This window comes from Chiloscyllium plagiosum, chromosome 10 (genome assembly GCF_004010195.1).
Source record: "Chiloscyllium plagiosum isolate BGI_BamShark_2017 chromosome 10, ASM401019v2, whole genome shotgun sequence".
NCBI classification, from domain to species: domain Eukaryota; kingdom Metazoa; phylum Chordata; class Chondrichthyes; order Orectolobiformes; family Hemiscylliidae; genus Chiloscyllium; species Chiloscyllium plagiosum.
In genome coordinates, this window is record NC_057719.1 from 87811871 (window position 1) to 87825134 (window position 13264).

At 44.2% G+C, this 13264-nt stretch overlaps 1 protein-coding gene across 3 annotated transcripts in view; it reads right to left on the reverse strand.

The window, feature by feature from the left end:
* Window positions 1–13264, reverse strand: part of LOC122553999 (serine/threonine-protein kinase PAK 4-like) — a 63907-nt gene that overhangs the window by 5440 nt on the left and 45203 nt on the right. For all 3 annotated transcript variants that reach the window (XM_043698487.1, XM_043698485.1, XM_043698486.1), the window contains one exon: window positions 8110–8244. In XM_043698487.1, coding sequence (XP_043554422.1) covers window positions 8110–8244 — 135 coding nt within the window. The remainder of the gene's footprint in view (window positions 1–8109; window positions 8245–13264) is intronic.

Here is a 13264-nt window from a genome sequence, read left to right on the forward strand (position 1 = left end):
ATACTTCATCAATAGACGTTTTGTGGACAGCATTTGGAAACATAGCTGGGACAGTGATGCTGAGGTGTTGTGAGGCAGTGTTACATACTTCCCCATATAGGAATACATAGCAACCCCAAGAAGAATGGGAGGGGGAATCATCACTGATCTATTTTTGTTATTTTGATGCAAATTGAAGGTACCAGGGTAGTGCCAGAGCTTTTCTTCTGATTAGAAATAGGCCATTCAGCCCTTCGGGCCTGTCCCACCATTTATAACATAGAACAGAGAACAGTATAGCACAGTACAGGCCTTTTAGCCCTTGATATTATGCCGACTTTTTATCCTACTCTAAGATTAAACAAACCTACGCACCATTCATTGTACTATCTTCTGTTTGCATATCCAAGAGCCGCTTAAATGTCCCTAATGTAACTGACTCTACTGCCACTTCTGGCAGTGCATTCCATGGACCGACCACTCTCTGTGTAGCTCTGACCTTCCCCCAAACACCTTAAAATTATGGCCCCTTGTGATAGCCATTTCCACCCTAGGGAAAAGTCTCTGGCTATCCACTCTAACTGTGCCACTCATCATCTTATACACATCTATCAAGTCACCTCTCATCCTTCTTCACTCCAATGAGAAAAGCCCTAGCTCCCTCAACCTTTCTTCATAAGACATGCCCTCCAGTGCAGGCAACATCCTGGTAAATCTCCTCTGCAACCTCTCTAAAGCTTCTAGATCCTTCCTATAATGAGGCAGCCAGAAATGAACACAATATTCCAAGTGTGGTCTAACCAGGACTCTATAGAGCTGCAACATAACCTCGTGACTCTTAGACGTAATCCCCTGCTACTGAAAGCCAACACACCATATGCCTTCTTAATAACTCTATCAACGTGGGTGTCAACTTTGAGGGATCTATGAACATGGACCCCAACATCCCTCTGTTCCTCCAAACTGCCAAGAACCCTGCTTTTAACCCTGCAAACTGCATTCATATTTGACCTTCCAAAATGAATCACTTCACACTTTCCAGGTTGAACTCCATCAGCCACTTCTCAGCCGAGTTCTGCATCTTGTCAATGTCCTGTTGCAACCTACAACAGCCCTCCACACTATCCACCACTCCACTAACCTTCATGTCATTGGCAAACTTACTAACCCACCCTTCCACTTTGTCATCCAAATCATTTATAAAGATCAGAAAGAGCGGAGGTCCCAGAACCTATCCCTGTGGAACACCACTGGTCACCAAGCTCCAGGCTGAATACTTTCCATTTACTACAACCCTCTGTCTTCTATGGGCCAGTCAATTCTGTATCCAGATAACCAGTTTTCCCTGTATCCTCTGCCTCCTTACCTTCTGAATGAGCCTACCATGGGAACCTTATCAAACACCTTGATACAATCCATGTACACCACATGCATTGCTCTACCTTCATCAATGTGTTTTAGATTATATTAGATTACTTACAGTGTGGAAACAGGCCCTTCGGCCCAACAAGTCCACACTGCCCCGCCGAAGCGCAACCCACCCATACCCCTACATGTACCCCTTACCTAACACTACGGGCAATTTAGCATGGCCAATTCACCTGACTGTGGGAGGAAACCAGAGCACCCGAAGGAAACCCACGCAGACACGGGGAGAATGTGCAAACTCCACACAGTTAGTCGCCTGAGGCGGAAATTGAACCCGGGTCTCTGGCCACTGTGCCATTGGATAGGTATATGGAGGATAGTGGGTTAGTGTAGTTTAGGTGGGCTTGGATCGGCGCAACATCGAGGGCCCAAGGGCCTGTACTGCGCTGTATTCTTCTATGTTCTATGTTCTATGTGCCGCCCACTACATCCTCAAAGTTTTGTTACATCCTCAAAGAATTCAGTAAGGTTTGTGAGGCATGACCTGCCCCTCACAATGCCATGCTGACCATCTCTAATCAAACTAACCTCCAAGTAATCATAAATTCTGTCTCTCAAAATCCTCTCCAATAATTTGCCCACCACAGACGTAAGACTGGTTGGTCTGTAGTTATCCCTATTTCCTTTCTTGAACAAGGGAATAACATTTTCCACCCTCCAATCTACTCCAGTGGACAGTGAGGACGCAAAGATCATTTCCAAAGATGCAGCAATCTCTTACCTCACCTCCTGAGTATGGCCCGGGGACTTATCTATCCTTATGCTTTTCAGATTTCTAGCACATCCTCCTTCTTAACATCGACATGTTTGAGCATATCAGTCTGTTTCAAACCGTCCTCACAAACACCAACGTCTCTCTCAGTAGTGAATACTGAAGCAAATTATTAATTAAGGACCTTCTCTACCTCCTCCAACTCCAGATACACATTCCCTCCACTATCCCTGATCGGCCCTACCCTCTCTCTCTGGCAATCTTCTTGTTCTTCACATAAGTGTAAAATGCCTTGGGGCTTTCCTTAATCCTACCCACTAAAGCATATTCATGCCCCCTTCTAGCTCTCCTAAGTCCATTCTTCAGAGGGTGATAGTAGATAGGAAGTATTCAGCCTGGAGCTCAGTGGACAGTGGTGTTCGATAGGGATCTGATCTAGGACCTCTGCTCTTTCTGACATTTATAAATGACTTTGATGATGAAGTGGAAGGGTGGGTTAGTAAGTTTGCTGATGCCACAGAGGTTGGTGGAGTAATGGATAGTGTGGAGGGCTGTTGTAGGTTGCAATAGGACATTTAGTTCAATTTAATGAGATAATGGATGATCTACGGCTTAACCCCATTTTTAAAAATACACTTGCAGACTGGGGCATCACTGGCTGTGTCAGCACTTATTTCCCATCCCTAGCTGCCCTTGAGAAGGTGGTGGTGAGCTATCTTTATAAGCCACTGCAGTCCGTCTGCTGTTGTTTGACCCACAATGCCCTTAGAGAGGGAATTCCAGAATTTTGACCCAGCGACAGTGAAAGAATGGCAATATATTTCCAAGTGAGGATGGTGAGTAACTTGGAGGGGAACTTGCAGTGGTGGTGTTCCCATGTATCTGCTGCCCTTGTCCTTCTAGATGGAAGTGGTCATTGGTTTGAAAGGTGCTGTCTAAGCATCTTTGGTGACTTTCTGCAGTGTGGCTTGTAGATGGTACACACTGCTGCCACTGAGTGGTGGAGAAAGAGGATCTATGTAGATTTGGTGCCAATCAATCAGGAGCAAGAGTAACAGGGTAGTTATTAGGGGGACTTTAACTTCCCCAATATTGACTGGGAATACTATAATTCAAGTAGTTTAGATGGGTCAGCAGGAGGGTTTTCTGACACAGTATGTAGACAGGTCAACAAGGGGCAATGCCATATTGGATTTGGTACTGGGGAATGAACCCAGCTAGGTGTTAGATTTGGAGGTAGATGAGCACTTTGGCGATAGTGACCATAATTCGGTTATGTTTACAGTAGCAATGGGCAGGGAAAGAGGTTTAACTGGGGAAAGGCAATTATGATGCGATTAGGCAAGATTTAGGATGCATAGGATGGGGAAGGAAACTATGTGGAGCTTATTCAAGGAACAGCCACTGTGGGTCCTTGATAGGTATGTACCTGTCAGGCAGAGAGATAGTTGCTGAGAGAGGGAGCCATAGTTTACTAAAGAAGCTGAAACTCTTGTCAAGAGGAAGAAGAAGGCTTATGTGAGGATGAGGTGTAAAGGCTCAGTTAGTGGGCTAAAGAGTTATAAGTTAGCCAGAAAAGATAGGGCTAAGAAGAGCCAGGAGGGTACATGAGAAGTTGTTGGCGGATAGGATTAGGAAAACCGTAAGGTATACCAGAAATAAAAGAATGACTAGAGTAAGATGAGGGCCAATCAAATATCGGAAAATAGTGTGTGGAATCTGAGGACATAGGGGAAGCGCTGCATGAATACTTTTTGTCAGTATTCATGTTGGAAAAGGGCAATGTTAGTGAGAATACAGAGATACAGGCTACTAGATTAGATGGGATTGAGATTGACAAAGAGGAGGTTTTAGCAATAAGACCCCTGAGCCGGATGGGATTTAACCTCGGATTCTCTGGGAAGTCAGGGAGGAGATTGCAGAGCCTTTGTCTTTGATTTTGATGTCATCATTGTTGACAGGAGTAATGCCAGAAGACTGGAGAATAGCAAATGTTGTCCCTAGTTAGAAGAAGGAAAGTCGAGACAACCCTGGTAATTATAGACCAGTGAGCCTTACTTCAGTTGTGGGTAAGGTATTGGAAAAGATTATAAGAGATAGGATTTATAATCATCTATAATTATTAGAGATAGTCAACACGGTTTTGTGAAGGGTAGGTCTTGCCTCTATAACCTTATTGAGTTCTTCGAGAAGGTGACAAAACAAGTGGATGAAGGTAAAGTGGTTGATGTGGTGTATATGGACCTCAATAAGGTGTTTGATAAGGTTCCACACGGTAGGCTATTGCACAAAATACAGAGTTTTGGGATTGAAGGTGATTTCACGATTTGGATCAGAAATTGGCTAGCTGAGAGATGACAGAAGGTGGTGGTTGATGGGAAATGTTCATCCTGCAGCTCAGTTACCAGTGATGTGCCACAAGGATCTATTTTGGGGTCACTGCTATTTGTCATTTTTATCAATTATCTGGATGTGGGCATAGAAGGATGGGTTAGTAAATTTGCAGATGGCACTAAGGTAGGCAGAGTTGTAGATAGTGCTGAAGGATGGTGTGGGTTACAGAGGGACATAGATAAGGTGCAGACCTGGGCTGAGAAGTGGCAAATGGAGTTTAATGGGGGAAAAGTGTGAGGTAGCTCAATTCGGCAGAAATAACAGGAATGCAGAGTAGTGCTAATGGTAAAATTCTTGGCAGTGTAGATGAACAGAGAGAAGTTGGTGTCCAGGTGCATAAACCCCTGAAAGTTGTCACCAAGGTTGATAGGGTTGTTAAGAAGGCATATGGTGTGTTGGTGTTTATTGGTAGGGGAATTGATTTTAGGAGTCATGCGGTCATGCTTCACTGTACAAGACACTGGTAAGGCTGCACCTGGAGTATTGCGTGCAGTTCTGGTCACCACATTATACGAAAGTGTTCAGAGGAGATTTACTAGGATGTTGCCTGGTACGGAAGGAAGGTCTTATAAGGAAAGGCTGAGAGAACTGAGGCTGTTTTCGTTGGAGAGAAGAAGATTGAGAGGTGACCTAATCGAGAAGTATAAGATAATCAGAGAGTTAGATAGGGTGGACAGTGAGAGCCTTTTTCCTTGGATGGTGAAGGCTAACACGAGGGGGCATAACTTTACATTGAGGGGTGATAGATTTAGGACAGATATTAAGGTAGTTTCTTCACTCAGAGAGTAGTAGGGGTGTGGAACGGCTTGCCTCCAACAGTAGTAGACTTGCTGATGTTAAAGGCATTTAAATGGGCATTAGAAATACATATGGATAATAATGAAACGGTGTAGGTTGATGCACATCAGATTATTTTCACAGGTTGAGCAACATCGAGAGCCGAAGCGCCTGTACTGTGCTGTAACGTTCTATGTTCTACGTTGTTTTGTCCTGGATGGTGTCAAGCTTCTTGACATTCCTGACTTGTGCCTTGTAGGTAGTGGATAGGCTTTAGGGAGACAGGAAATGGGTTACTCGCTGCAGGATCCTAGCCTTTGACCTGCTCTAGTAGTCACTGTGTTTATGTGGCAAGTCCAACGGAGTTTGTAGCCAAGGGTAATCCCAAAGATGTTGATAGTGGGGGATTCAGTGATGGTAACACTATTGAATGCTAAGCGGCAGTGTGGTTAGATTGTCTCTTATTGGAGATGATGATAGTGTGGCATTGGTGTGGTGTGAACGTTACTGCATTTGGTCCATATCCCTTAATACCTTTGCTGAATAAAAATGTATTTAAAATTGACTAACCCTGCATCCACTTTTATTTGTGGAAGAGAGACCCACTCCATTAATGGGGGCTCAGCCCACAGTGTGTCACAGGGTGGAATCCATCTCATCAGAACACATTCTGATATAGGCACCAACCCCTATTCCAGTTACACATTTCTAACTCAACTTAGAAAGTAGTTTCTGATATCTAAAGTTCTGGCACAAGATCGTGAATGAGCTCAACTTGAAAGTAGTGCCTCCCTAGTGATGTATTCACTAGAGTTGATTTGTCTGTCTACCCGGCGGAAGTCCCTCATAATTCTAACTCTCTCATTGAAACCCATTCCTCTCTATCTGACTCCCTCCCCTTCACCACTGCAGGCTTCTGCACACTCAGCATTGATTCTCATCCTCCCCATTCTCTCACTGACTGAACCATATTGATAAAACCAATATCATGACTCTAATCCCCATCTTCGTATAAGTCCCATCTCAGGGTGTGTTCATCACCGTGCTCCAAATCCCTGTAGCCTCCTCAAGCCCTGGACCTCCTCACCTTCCAGTTCTCTGAATCCCACCCTCCCTTTGCCTCATTATTGCAAAGAAGCCTTAACAGCCACAGCCTGGTATTTACTCTTTAAACCCCCTCCGGCAGAGGAGAAATATTATACCAATGCTTCCATCCCCCACTCCCTCCCACCAAGGTTTTACCATTTAACAGTGGGTGGAAGAGCTGTCCACCTCATTCTCCCTTTCCCCAGACATATAGGTCTCTATTCTGATTAATTTTGACTCAGAAACAGTCCAGTACAGAATAGATTTTTTGTAAAATATCAATGGCATCTGTAATCAGGTTTAAGAATGCTTGATAAGGTCTTTTAAGCATTTGTATCAATTGTTAAGGGATCAAATACAAATTTCTTAGCCTAAAAGAGATACTGGCTCACAGGGCCTGACACCCGCTGGCCTGGAGACAGTGCCAATCAGAAGGAAGTTAAAACCAAAATCATGCAGCTTGCAGGCATAAAGGAAAGCTGTGAGTAAAAGGGAGATGTTACAAGCAGGAGAGCTGAGTGTGAAGGTCGTCAGCATATGGATGCAACCATGAAGAGAAAGTAGGCAGAGATAGAAGGATTGGAGGGAAGAAAGAAATCCCTCTCAGTCAGTTTTTCTCGATGATAGAAATGAAGACAGCAGATCGACAGGTACTGTGTGTGCTGGCTAAATTTAAACTGCCAGAGAAGTGATACTGAGTAAATGGTTGAGACTGTGGGCTGACAAATACCTGGGTCGAGGTGGACTTCATCCTAGGGTCTTAAAGAAAGTGGCTGGTGAGATAGTTGATGTGCTGGTTTTAATTATTCAAAACTCCCTAGATTTGGGACAGGGCCATTAGATTTCAAGATAGCAAATGCAATTCTTTTATTCAAAAAGGCAGGGAGGCAGAAAGCAGGAAACCACAGGCTAGTTAGCTTTACACCTGTCATAGGAAAAATGTCAGTAAAAATGTTATAATAGTGCATTTGGGTAGATTTAAGGTAATCAAGAAGAGCCAATATGGTTTTGTCAAAATGAAGTCACTTTTAACCATCTGTGGGAGTTATTTCAGAGGAAGTAACATGCTATGGATTGAAGAGGGAACTATACTAGCTACATATCTGGAGCACTGTGAACAGCATTGCTCACCTTATTTATGGAAGATATCAATTCGTTGGATGCAATTCAGAGAGGGCTCACGACATTAATACCTGAAATGGGTGGATTATCTCAATGGCGGTATGGCTTGTATCTGCTAGAGTCTAAAAGTGTAAGAGGGGACTAGAGATGATATTTCCTTGTGGAGACTCTAGAACTCAGGGGTCATTGTTCCAAAGTAAGAGGTTGACCTTAAAACAGAAAAGAGACAAAGTTTTGTTGCACGTTTTTGGAACTCACTTGCTGAAAATGCTGATGGTAACAGAGCCCGTGGATATTTTTAAGGCAGAGATAGATAGATTCTTGCTAAGCAAGGGGGTGAAAGGTAGCCAGGGAGACGGATTTGAGGTCCCAATCAGATCAGCCATGATCTTACTGAATAGTGGAACAAGATCAAATGGCTTACTTCTGTTCTTTGGTTGCTCATAGTAACTCCCATGTGTTTCATGATTTTGAGGTGAAAGGTTGAATTAGTGAGTCAGACTTAGGACCGACCATGTTGATGCCTCACAGGGTAGGGATTTAAGCAAATCTGCCCCATTGAGGCCTCATCCTTCCTGGGATCTAGGTGTCAGGGTATTTAGAGCACTGACCTTGTGTTCCAGCTTCGGTCTGGGGGGCAAGTTGTCCCGCAGCAATTTCATAGCCTCGACAGGAGAGTCACTGAAGTAGGGGGGCTCTCCATCAATCATCTCCACCACCATGATGCCCAGTGACCAGATGTCCACCTACAATATGAAGGAGCATTTTACTATTTGTCTCCATTCTCAGATTCCACCAACAGCTGTTGCCAGCACCAACATGGCAGCTCAGGTTCTGGGCAGTGGAACTATGGATACTCTGTGCCAACCATCCACAAGGCAACACCCTCCCATCGCATAAGAACTTCAGCCCATTTTGTTTTTTTTATTCATTTTAGGATGTGGGTATCGTTGGCTGGACAAGCATTTATTGCCCATCCCTAGTTGTCCCTTGAGAAGGTGTTGGTGAGCTGCCTTCTTGACCCGCTGCAGTCCAGGTGTTGCCCTTAGGGAGGGAATTCCAAGGTTTTGATTAGATTAGATTCCCTACAGTATGGAAACAGGCCCTTTTGGCTCAACAAGTCCATAACCGAACCTGCTGCGCTTTTCCAGCAACACATTTTTCAGCTCTGATCATCAGCATCTGCAGTCCTCACTTTCTCCATACCGAACCTTCGAAGAGTAACCCACCAAGACCCAGTCCCCTACCCTATATTTATCCCTGACTAATGCACCTAACACTATGGGCAATTTAGCAATTCACCTGACCTGCACACCTTTGGATTGTGGGAGGAAACCGGAGTACTCGGAGGAAACCCACGCAGACCCGGGGAGAATGTGCAAACTCCACACAGTGGAGTGTGAAACAGACAGTCACCCAAGGTGGGATTCGAACCTGGATCCCTGGCACTGTGAGGCAACAGTGCTAAACACTGAGCCACCATGCCGACCATTTGACCATTGAAGGAAAGGTGATATAGTTCCAAGTCAGGATGGTGAGTGGCTTGGGGGGCAACTTGAAGGTGGTGGTATTCCCATGTACCTACTGCACTTGTCCTTCTAGATGGAAGTAGTCGTGGGTTCGGAAGGTGCTTCCTAAGAATCTTCTGTAGTGTATCTTCTAGATCTTTGATCTCAGCACTGCACTCATGGCCAGGACAGGATTCTAATGTCTGTTCAGCCCAATGTCATCTGACCCTCTAGCCCAGTTACGTTCACATGTTGACTCCAACCCTGAGCCAGAGATTTGGTCCTTCATCCCCTTATCTTGCTCCTTTTCAAATCTCGCCTCTGGGATCTACTGCCCCCAAGCCTTGCCCCACCATGTCTGTGTTTGTCTTCATTCTAACTCTCCCACCCACATTCCAGGGTAGGATTTCACCTCAGTTCAGCCCATAACTGGCCTCTGAACCTGTCTCACCATTCCCATTATTGCTTTTCAGACTGGAGACCTGTGAACAACGGTGTGCCACAAGAATCGGTGCTGGGTCCCCTGCTTTTTGTCATTTATATAAATGTCTATGAGGCGAATATAGGAGATATGGTAGTAAGTTTGCAGAAGACATCAAAATTGGTCGTGTGGTGGACAATGAAAAGGTCACCTCAGAGTACAACAGGATCTTGATCAGATGGACAGATGGGCTGAGGAGTGACAGATGGATTTTAATTTGGCAGCGCACTGACACAGTGCTGAGGACCCGGGTTCAATTCCTGCCTCAGGCAACTGTCTGTATGGAGTTTGCATATTCTCCCTGTGTCTGCGTGGGTTTCCTCCAGGTGCTCCAGTTTCCTCCTACAGTCCAAAGATGTGCAGATCAGATGTGAATTGGCCATGCTAAACTGCCTATAGTGTTAAGTGCATTAGTCAGAGGGAAATGGGTCTGGGTGGGTTACTCTTCGGAGGGTCAGTGTGGACTTGTTGGGCCGAATTGCCTGTTTCCACACTGTAGGGAATCTAATCAATTCAGATAAATGTGAGGTGCTGCATTTTGGAAAGGCAATTCAGGGCAGGATTTATACACTTAATGGGAAGGTCCTGGGGAGTGTTGCTGAACAAAGAGACCTTGGAGTGCAAGTTCATAGCCCCTTGAAAGTAGAGTCGCAGGTAGATAGGATAGTGATGAAGGTGTTTGGTATGCTTTCCTTTATTGGTCAGAGTATTGAGTACAGGAGTTGGGAGGTCACGTTGCGGAAGTACAGGATATTTTTAGAATAGTTAGGTCACTGTTGGAATACTGCATTCAATTCTGGTCTCCCTGCTATAGGAGGGATGTTGTGAAACTTGAAAGGGTTCAGAAAAGATTTACAAGGATGTTGCCAAAGTTGGAGGGTTTGAGCTATAGGGAGAGGTTGAACAGGCTGGGGCTGTTTTCCCTGGAGTGTCGAAGGCTGAGGAGTGAACTTATAGAAGTTTATAAAATCATGAGGTGCATGGATAGGGTAAATAGACAAGGTATTTTCCCTGGGTTGGGGGAGTCCAAAACTAGAGTGCATAGGTTTAGGGTGAGAGGGGTAAATTTAAAGGGACCAAGGGGGCAACTTTTCCATGCGGAGGGTATGGAATGAGCTGGCAGAGGAAGTGGTGGAGGCTAGTACAATTGCAACATTTAAAAGACATCAGAATGGGTATATGAATAGGAAGGGTTTGGAGGAATATGGGCCAAACGCTGGCAAATGCGACTAGATTAATTTAGGATATCTGGTTGGCATGGATAAGTTGGACTGATGGGTCTATTTCTGTGCTGTACACCTCTATGATTCATGTCCTTTCTAAATTTTTCTCCTATCAACTTGAAAATATACCCACAAGTCTTGATATCCTTCACCCTAGGGAAAAGATCATCGTTAGTACCTCTTATCAAGAAGAAGAAGGAGGAGGCTTATGTAAAGATGAGACGTGAAGGCTTAGTTAGGGCGCTGGAGAGTGACAAGTTAGCCAGGAAAGACTGAAAGGGAGAGCTAAGAAGAGCTAGGAGGGGACACGAGAAGTCTTTGGCAGGTAGGATCAAGGAAAATCCTAAAGCTTTCTATAAGTATGTCAGGAATAAAAGAATTACTAGGGTAAGGTTAGGGCCAGTTCTGTGTGGAGAGGCGCTAAATAAATATTTTTCATCAGTATTCATACAGGAAAGAAAAATCAATGTTGTTGACTGAATCCTGAGATACAGGCTATTAGACTAGACAGGATTGAGGTTCACGAGGAGGAGGTGTTAGCAATTCTGGAAAGTGTGAAAATAAATAAGACCCCTGAGCTGGATGGGATTTATCTGAGGATTCTCTGGGAAGCCAGGGAGGAGATTGCAGAGCCTTGGTTTTGATCTTTATGTTGTCATTGTCTACAGGAATAGTGCCAGAAGACTGGAGGATAGGAAATGTTGCCTCTTGTTCAAGAAGGGGAATAGAGACAACCCTGGTAATTATAGACCAATAATTACTTCTGTTGTGGGCAAAGTTTTGGAAAGGAATATAAGAGATAGGATTTATAATCATCGAGAAAGGAATAATTTGATTAGGGATAGTCAACACGGTTTTGTGAAGGGTAGGTCGTGCCTCACAAACCTTATTGAGTTCTTTGAGAAGGTGACCAAACAGTGGATGAGAGTAAAGCAGTTGATTTGGTGTATTTGGATTTCAGTAAAGCGTTTGTTAAGGTTCCCCATGGTGAGCTATTGCAGAAAATACGGAGACATGGGATTGAGGGTGATTTAGTGGTTTGGATCAGAAAATAGCTTATTCCTGATGAAGGGCTTTTGCCCGAAACGTCGATTTTGCCTGTCCTCGGATGCTGCCTGAACTGCTGTGCTCTTCCAGCACCACTAATTCAGAAAATAGCTAGCTGTAAGAAGACAGAGGGTGATGGTTGATAGAAAATGTTCATTCTAGAGATCAGTTACTAGAGGTGTATTGCAAGGACCTGTTTTGGGGCCACTGCTGTTGGTCATTTTTATAAATGACCTGGATGAGGGCATAGTAGGATGGGTTAATAAATTTGCAAATGACACTAAAGTTGGTACAGTTGTGGACAGTGCAGAAGGATGTTGTAGGTCACAGAGGGACATAGATAAGCTGCAGAGCTGGGCTAAGAGGTGGCAAATGGTGTTTAATGCGGAAAAGTATGAGGTGATTCACTTTGGAAAGAGCAATAAGAATATAGAATACTGGGCTAATGGTATGATTCTTGGTAGTGTGGATGAGCAGAGGGATCTCAATGTCCATTTACATGGATCCCTGAAAGTTGCCACCCAGGTTGAAAGGGTTGTTAAGAAGGCATATGGTGTGTTAGCTTTCATTGGAGTTTCAAAGCCATGAGGTCATGCTGTAGCTGTATAAAACTCTGGTGTGGCCGCATTTGGAGTATCACGTACAGTTCTGGTCACTGCATTATAGGAAGGATGTGTAAGCTTTGGAAAGGGTTCAGAGGAGATTTATTAGGAGGGAAGTTCTTATGAGGAAAGGCTGAGGGACTTGAGGCTGTTTTCGTTGGAGAGAAGAAGGTTAAGAGGTGACTTAAAATAGGCATACAAGATGAGATTGCAGAGCCTTTAGTTTTGATCTTTATGTTGTCATTGTCTACAGGAATAGTGCCAGAAGACTGGAGGATAGGAAATGTTGCCTCTTGTTCAAGAAGGGGAGTAGAGACAACCCTGGTAATTATGGACCAATAATTACTTCTGTTGTGGGCAAAGTTTTGGAATGGAATATAAGATATAGGATTTATAATCATCGAGAAAGGAATAATTTGATTAGGGATAGTCAACACGGTTTTGTGAAGGGTAGGTCGTGCCTCACAAACCTCATTGAGTTCTTTGAGAAAGTGACCAAACAGTGGATGAGAGTAAAGCAGTTGATTTGGTGTATTTGAATTTCAGTAAAGCGTTTGTTAAGGTTCCCCATGGTGAGCTATTGCAGAAAATGCGGAGACAAGGGATTGAGGGTGATTTAGTGGTTTGGATCAGAAAATAGCTTATTCCTGATGAAGGGCTTTTGCCCGAAACATCGATTTTGCCTGTCCTCGGATGCTGCTTGAACTGCTGTGCTCTTCCAGCACCACTAATTCAGAAAATTCAGCTGTAAGAAGACAAAGGATGATGGTTGATAGGAAATGTTCATTCTAGAGATCAGTTACTAGAGGAGTATTGCAAGGACCTGTTTTGGGCCCACTGCTGTTGGTCATTTTTATAAATGACCTGGATGAGGGCATAGTAGGATGGGTTAATAAATTTGCAAA